At 55.0% G+C, this 7,857-nt stretch overlaps 1 protein-coding gene across 1 annotated transcript in view; it reads left to right on the forward strand.

The window, feature by feature from the left end:
- NMT1 (N-myristoyltransferase 1) overlaps window positions 1–3,365 on the forward strand; it is a 45,240-nt gene extending 41,875 nt beyond the window's left edge. The window contains exons 9-12 of the mRNA XM_055257712.2: window positions 344–514; window positions 1,119–1,286; window positions 2,255–2,392; window positions 3,010–3,365. Coding sequence (XP_055113687.1) covers window positions 344–514; window positions 1,119–1,286; window positions 2,255–2,392; window positions 3,010–3,030 — 498 coding nt within the window. The 3' untranslated portion in view covers window positions 3,031–3,365. The remainder of the gene's footprint in view (window positions 1–343; window positions 515–1,118; window positions 1,287–2,254; window positions 2,393–3,009) is intronic.
- The last annotated feature ends 4,492 nt before the right edge of the window (window positions 3,366–7,857 follow it).

The following is a 7,857-nucleotide window of genomic DNA, read 5'->3' on the forward strand; positions in this document are numbered from 1 at the left end:
TACAGCTAGAAAGGCCAACCTGGCCCAAGGGTAGAAAGTCTTGTGCTCTGGGGTGGGGAGTTTGAAACAAGGGTGGAGCATGAAGGGTTGTGTTTTCTTAGGGAGTTAGCCTGGGGCCCTGTGGATGCTTGATTGATGTAGCAGCCTGAGTCCACCTGGACTAGGAGGGAAAGGGCCAGAAAATATGGAAGAGGCAGGCCCTGTGCCTGAGGAGATATGCATGGGGGTGCAGGGAGCCGCCGAATGACCAGGGATTCTCTCTTGAGGGCCTGATCTATCCTTGCCATGGATAGATCCAGGGCGACCAGCTCATCTCACTCCATCTCTTCTGTCTTGCTTCCAGACTCCCAAGACAGCTGGGCTGCGACCAATGGAAACAAAGGACATTCCAGTAGTGCACCAGCTCCTCACCAGGTACTTGAAGCAATTTCACCTTACGCCCGTCATGAGCCAGGAGGAGGTGGAGCACTGGTTTTACCCCCAGGAGAATATCATCGACACTTTCGTGGTGGAGGTGAGTCGGGGAGTGGTGTTCCAGGCCTCTAACGTGTTCCCAGAGAGGCACCCCCCTGAGTGGCCGGGTTCCCAGGGCTCGAGTGTTGGCACCCTAGACTTCCTTGACCGTCTGTGTTTGGTTCTCCCTAAAAACAGGGAGTTGGTGCTTGAATTTGCTGAAAAGATACCTCTGGATCTGGCTTGAGCCCTTCTCCTCCTCTGCCCCACTTTGATAACACAAAATAGAGAGAACTGAGCCCCGCTTAATCCTTCAGGAAAGCCTGCAATTCCCTGCCTGTCCCAGCTTAACCCAGTGCTGACCAGACATAGGAGACACAGTCTGGGGGGATGTGAGCTGCAAGAAGAGGTCCCTGGCGGTGCCCATGCTGGGAAAGAGGTCTGGCAGGTTCAGCCCACGATCACAGCTCTGTCCTCAAGTCCTCAAGCTCTGCCCTGAGCCAATGTCCCTCCTCCTCCTCCCCACGTGTCCTGTTGCAGTTTCCACCCGTTTATCTAGAGGGGCAGAGCTGCCTGCAGGCAGAGTGAGAGAAAACATTTCGTTCCCGGGCCGCAGTGCCACTGTGCATGCCTGACACTGCCTCTTTGTATTGCCTTCCCTTCAGAACGCAAACGGAGAGGTAACGGATTTCCTGAGCTTTTATACGCTGCCTTCCACCATCATGAACCATCCAACCCACAAGAGTCTCAAAGCTGCTTATTCTTTCTACAATGTTCACACCCAGACCCCTCTTCTAGACCTCATGAGTGACGCCCTTGTCCTCGCCAAAATGGTGAGGAGCAGACCAGGGGGTCTCTGGGGATGTGCAGGGAAGGGGCAGTGGAGCCATGGTGAGCACAGCTCCCGGGACACAGGAGGGAGGGCTGGAGGCTCTGAGTCCTCCTCACCTCCTGTTCTGCTTAGGCAGGGTTCCCACAGTTTTTAGCCAGAAACTCAAAACTTGGAGGGAGCAAGGAGCATCCGAAGTAAAGGCACTGAACTCCTCCTGATTCATTTCAGTGAGTTTCGTTCTCACAGGAGGCACCACCAAGGAGCCTGAATAGCCAGGCCTTCCCTGGGAGGACAGGGGTTCTCCTCTCAGCTTTCCCAGCGTGGGAAAGGGGTGATTGCTGTCAGTCGTGGTGAGTCATTGGAGTGTCCAACTGCCAGCAGTGGGTGGCGAGCCCGTCCATCAATGCTTTGCTGTGGGTTCTGGTGACCTGTGCCCAGCCCAGCCTGCTATGGGCAATCTGGTCCCTGCCCTGTGAGAGCTTCTGCTCCAGTTGGTGAGGTTTAGGAAGCATCTTCACAGTCTCCAAGCGACACAGCAGGTGTCATACAACGTGAGGTGCACTGAGGGCCTGAGAGTTGGGGCATCCATGGAGTAAGGAAGCAACACAAACCCCACGTAGCTGACCAGAGCCAGCTTCTCAGAGGAAGGGACTCAGGGTTTGGACTCCAGAGAGGACTGTGGAAATTACTAGAGTTTCAGGGAGGCATAACCAGGAATAGCAAGAGCCCCGGCCTGGACACTGAGTACATATGTGTTCACTCAGAGGGACACTGGGCAGAGGCCAGGCTGGAGGGGGCACTCAGAGTGTCCTGAGAACCACCCGGAGAGCGGGGATTAACGTGGAAGCAGCAGAGCTTCTGAGGGAACCTTGTTCTTGTGGCTGCCCACAGGACAGCTTTGAAATGGCAGCAAAGGGATAGGAAGGAGGCTGTCCTCACCTGCTCTTGTTTCTCCCTGCTGCTTTGCAGAAAGGGTTTGATGTGTTCAATGCACTGGATCTCATGGAGAACAAAACCTTCCTGGAGAAGCTTAAGTTTGGCATAGGGGACGGCAACCTGCAGTATTACCTTTACAATTGGAAATGCCCCAGCATGGGGGCAGAGAAGGTAGGCGACGCACAGCCAGAGTCCAGGCCACCCGGCCCAGGGAGTCCATGTCTCCAGCAGAAACCGGGCCATGGGCTGGGGAGACAGCCGCAGTCTGGGTCCTTGTTACCTCGAGTTGAACCTTTGAAAGTGCCCTCCCTCTGCTGGCCAGACCAGCAGGTCAGCGTTCCCCTCTCAGCAACTGGTGTGAGGATGGCACGGGACAGAGCCACACAGGAGCACAAGGTCATCTCCAGTGAGGCCTTCCCACTTGAGGGAACCGTGGAAGTTGAGTTGCCCACGGTTTGCCAGGAGGGTAGGGCTGGGGGAACTCAGGAGGTTTCCTCTCCCGAGCTGCTGCCCTCTTCTGGCATGACACTTTCTTAGCCCTTCCTCCCCCAGCGCCACAGGGGACATGGGGGTGAGCTGGAGCGTGGGCCAGTTTTCCCTGGGAGGTCTGATGGACGTGTGAACCCTGGTGTGGAGGTTGAGTGTGGGGCCGGCTGGGTGTGAGTCTGCTCCCACAGCACAGGCGGTGGACCCGGGCCCAGTCACTCGGAACTTCGGGGATAGGGGGTGTGGGAGAGTCTTTGGGCCACTGTGGACTCAGCTCTGCCTCTCCCTGTTGGCTCTCCTAGGTTGGACTGGTACTACAATAACCAGTCACCAGTACTATTCTGGATAAAGCCACTGAAAATTCGAACCAGGAAATGGAACCCCACCACTGTTGGTCCAATTTTCACACACGTGAGAATCCCTGGCAAAGGGAGCAGAACTGAACCGGCTTTACCAAATCGCCAGCGAACTTGACAATGGTATTGCGATGGCGTGGGCTGCGTGACCTCACCTCCGGTCGTGTCTCTGGTCTCCGTGTTTTCCAGTTAATTACATCCTCATGCAGCCATGATCAAGGGAATGTAACTGCTGAAAACTAGCTCGTGATTGGCATATAATGGAGTTAACGGGTGAATAATAAAAGTATATATATATATTATATATATATAAATATTTTAAATATCTTTCATGTTCCAAATGTACAAGGATGTTTGGTCTTTAATGAAAAGCTGAATCCAGATCATTCCTCAGAATGAGGACCCGAGGACAGTGGCAGACAGACACGTTGGCACAGTTCATGGTTTCCTCCAGAGGAGACATTGGCTTATCTTGGGGAAAAAGAGGATCTGGAGAACTTCATCCAGCTCCCCTTCTGAATCAGCTGGGATGACTGGCTTTGAGCAGGAAGGGAAGATGGAACAGGCTCAGATCTCACGGGATGGCACATGGAGCTCTGGGCTGGGGCTGACCCTGGGCAGGGACTTTCCTGCAGGGCCAGACCTGCCTGCATTCTGAGACACAGCAATGGGACGGTCCGCAGAAGCAGACCTCATTGATTGAGTCCCTTCTTCCATCCCCTTGGCCTGCTCCCTGTAGGAAGTCATCCTGCCAACTGATTTAAAAGGGCTCTTTAGCCAGTTGTTGCCAACCTTATAGGGATGAGTCCCCTGTGAGATTTTGCTTTTCCACTGCCTGGGATGACGCAGTTTGAAGAGGCCCTTGGACCTCCTTGTAGCATCAGGGACCTTTGGAGACCATATCAGTGTAAGCCCTGCTTAGCTCATCTTAGAGCAAAGAGCCAGCACCCTGATGTCCCCGGGGTGGCTAGGCAGGAGTGGCGTGGGGCCAGTACCCAGACACCTTCAGCCACCAGCCCCTGGCCTGTGCCTTCCAACCCATTAGCCATTTCTTGTTTTGCCCCTTTCCAAGATACAGCCTGCAAGTGGTAGCAAGAAGTGATTAGAGGCAGATCTGGACTTGGCAACAGAAGTGGTTTCCCATCTCCATTGTCTGAGTCTGATTTTCGCTGATGCTGTTTTGTGGATTTTTGTGGTAGTGATGGTTGTCAGTGCTGCCAGTTTCCCAAAACGTAATTAAGCCTCTGGTCACATGGCTGTCGATGTAGGCATTCTGGAGTGGTGTTCAGCCAAGTGACCGGGCAAAATTGGGCTGTGGAATTGTCAGGAACTCACTTCCAGGCTTGGATGTAATTTTTGCTCTAGAGAAGCAAGTGGTGGGGAGGAGGTAGCATGACGTGTGGCGTGCGGGGTTTCCTTGCTGCCGTCACCTCTCCGCTCATACAGGAGTGAAGCCTTAGCCAGGAGGCCAGGCTCAGCCCTGTGCCACTCACCGAAGCCACTCTCTGCAGGCCAGCAGGGATTTGTTGCAGGCTGTGGGTTTTGGTGTGGTTTGTCGGAGGCTATTTCTGCAGAGTTTCCAAAACCAGAAGACATCGTATGCTTGGGATGGGGGCCGTGCCACCCGTGGGAATGCTGCCCGCTCTGCAGACTGCTGCTAGAGCCAGCAACTCCACTAAGGTGGATTTTCATCAGAGGCCTGCAGGGGCCTCCCTTTTCCCGTTGTTCCTGTGCTGCAAATTGCAGGCCCCAGCAATCGTGACTGACGTTTGACTCCTTGACTCCAAGAAACCGAGACCAAAGAAGCTGCTGTTCTTAGCAAGATGCGCACTGCATTCCACAGGTGGGAGGAGTTGGAGAGGCAGGGGCTTGCTTTGCAGCCCCACAGACAACAGTTGCACAGTGCCTCAAGCCCCAGAGTGGCTCACCCTGTCCAGACCTTTGAGGATATCAAAGAACAAAGTGCCCAAGTCTTTCCTACCTTGGGGGAACCTGGAACTTGGAAAGGCTCCCTGTCCTAGTCTTGATCTGTTCTGGGCCAGGTCCCAGCTTGAGCTGCCTCTGAGATTTGGGCTGTGCGGATCTCTGGAGTAAGCTCTGTTTCGGTTGACCCAGGTCATGGAATGGAAACGGTGAGGCCCCAGTGGCTGTTCTGGAAGAAACAGATCTCTTGGCAAAGGCCCCAGCATCTCCCTCACTGAAACCGGGTGCCTGCCTCCTCGGACTCTGCTTTATCTCGCGGTGAGAACCCTGCCCAGGTGTGCAGGGTTTGGCTTGGGGGCTGCTTGCTGCTCGTCTGATTTTTGTTCCAGTAGTCCCTGTGTTCTTCATTCAACCCCTTCTGGGACTTCAGGTCAGAGAGCTCAAAGAGCACCAGCTCAGAGAGCACTCAGAGAGCATCAGGGCCTCCCCACAGGAGCCCTGCAGTGTGGTGGCACCATGGCTGGCTCAAACCAAGCAAAGGAAGGACCCCGAGGCCTTCACGCTAACCCTCCTCGAGCAACCACTGTTGGAAGGCCTCCCTGGGCCTGGCCCCCACCCTCTGCCACCCAGTCCTCCCAGCTGCCATGTTTCAAAGATGACCTTTACCTCCTGCCTTTGGACTGACTCTGCATTTGACCACGGACTCCAGTCTGTGTGTAGGGAGAGAGCTGAGTAGGAGGCCTCCACTCCGGATCGAGGCCTGTATAGGGCTCATTTCCCCACACATGCCTATTTCTGAAGAGGCTTCTTATTTGAAGGCCGGCCCACACCCAGCTACTTTAACACCAGGTTTATGGAAAATGTCAGGCCTTCCCCACAACTCCCGTCTAACTGCCATCGCCCCCCTACTTGCTGGCTCTCGGAAGCCTAGGAGAGTCCCTGTGGTCCTGAATTCTTTCCCCAAAGATGACCAGCATTTAACCAACCTAAGGGCCCAAAGGCCTTGGACAGCTGCATGGAGCTGCGCTCTAGGAGAGGGAGGGGAACCAGATGTTAGGGGAGGGAGCAGGAGTGTCCCTCCCGTCAGTGCCTACCCACCTGTGAGGCAGCCTTCTGACGGCCTGGCCCACCTTCCCCAGAACCAGGGGAGGCCTGAGGCTTGTTTTGCTCTGCTGCAAATGAAGGCAGGCCCGCAAGCCGACTGCACCTAGGGAGGCTGTTTAGGACAATTTCATTCCATTAAATTAAAAAATACTGACTGGCTGGCAGGCAGGTGCCACGTCTGGGAACAAGGACGGGGGAGCTTCACCTTTTTGTCTTGGCTTTTCTTTGGGCTATGGGGGGGCATCCATTTCCAGGGTCGGGGAGGAAATACCAAATGCATTGTTGTTCTGCTCAATACGTCTCACTTGTTTCTAATAAAGAAAGCAGCTGAACAAGACCTTCTGTCGTGGTATTCCTGGTCAGCAGGTGGCAGTGGAAGAAACGGAGTGCTGGGGCCTAAGCTGGAGCCAGGACGACAGGGCTCGGCCACAAAGGCCCTCAAGCCCACAGCACCAGGCCAGCTTCCAAAGGCCTTCCTTTAAGGCTGCCCTTCTTCCAGGGCAAACTTGGTGTTGTCAGACCCTTCCCACCCGCCAGAGACGTGCTGCTATTGACCCAGGTTCACTCCAAGTTAAGAGCAGCAGCTGGGCTCGGCTCTCAGCCAGCACCTGAGCACCTCAGCACAGGAGCCGGCCCAGGCTTCCCTAGCTGGGCACCGAGCAGCCCCCTTGGTCCAGGTCAGCAGTGGCTCTTCTGGTGGAGGTGCAGGCCCCGTGCCTTTCCACTGTGCCCAGGTGCCACGTCTCTCCTCCTGCACCACTGGCCGGGTGGTTCTTTGAGTCACTAGGGGTGCATTTTAACATGGCAAGTTGCTGGGCCCCAGTAGCTGTGTTGACTTCCCATTTCCCGTTCTCATCCTCTGGAACTCACCCATTCCCTGACCCCCTGATCCTTTCAGGTCCATAGCTGGTGCCTCCAAGCCCTTTTCCAGGGAAGCTGAGTGGACACAGGACCTGCCTGACCCCTCTAAAGCCCCCCAACCTTCCTGTCCCAAACCAAGTCACTCAGGCTCCTATGGCCCATGCCTTTTTTCCTGCCCTTAGCTTTGGGCTGAGAGAACATAGCCCTATGTGTTGTTTCTACCCATGGGCCTCCGGGGTAAAAGGCTGTGATTTCAGGCTGGGCACGGTGGCTCATGCCTGTAATCCCAGCACTTTGGGAGGCTAAGGCGGGTGGATCACGAGGTCAGGAGATCGAGACCATCCTGGCTAACACGGTGAAACCCCATCTCTACTAAAAATATAAAAAATTAGCTGGGCGTGGTGGTGGGCGCCTGTAGTCCCAACTACTTGGGAGGCTGAGGCAGGAGAATGGCGTGAACCCGGGAGGCGGAGCTTGCAGTGAGCCAAGGTCTTGCCACTGCACTCCAGCCTAGGCGACAGAGGGAGACTCCGTCTCAAAAAAAAACCTGTGATTTCTCCCTTGCTTCCGCTTCCCAGTTCACTTCCTTAAAGACTCTTGCCCTTTTGGCTGGGTGCAGTGGCTCACGCCTGTAATCCCAGCACTTTGGGAGGCCAAGGCGGGTGGATCACCTGAGGTCAGGAGTTCGAGACCAGACTGGCCAACATGGTGAAACCCCATCTCTACTAAAAATACAAAAATTAGCTGGGTGTGGTGGCAGGCGCCTGTAATCCCAGCTACTCCGGAGGCTGAGGCAAGAGAATCGCTTGAACCCGGGAGGCAGAGGTTGCAGTGAGCCGAGATCACGCCATTGCACTCCATCCTGGGGGACGAGCAAGACTTTGTCTCAAATAAAAAAAAAAGACT

Source organism: Symphalangus syndactylus, chromosome 20 (genome assembly GCF_028878055.3).
Source record: "Symphalangus syndactylus isolate Jambi chromosome 20, NHGRI_mSymSyn1-v2.1_pri, whole genome shotgun sequence".
Lineage (NCBI taxonomy): Eukaryota > Metazoa > Chordata > Mammalia > Primates > Hylobatidae > Symphalangus > Symphalangus syndactylus.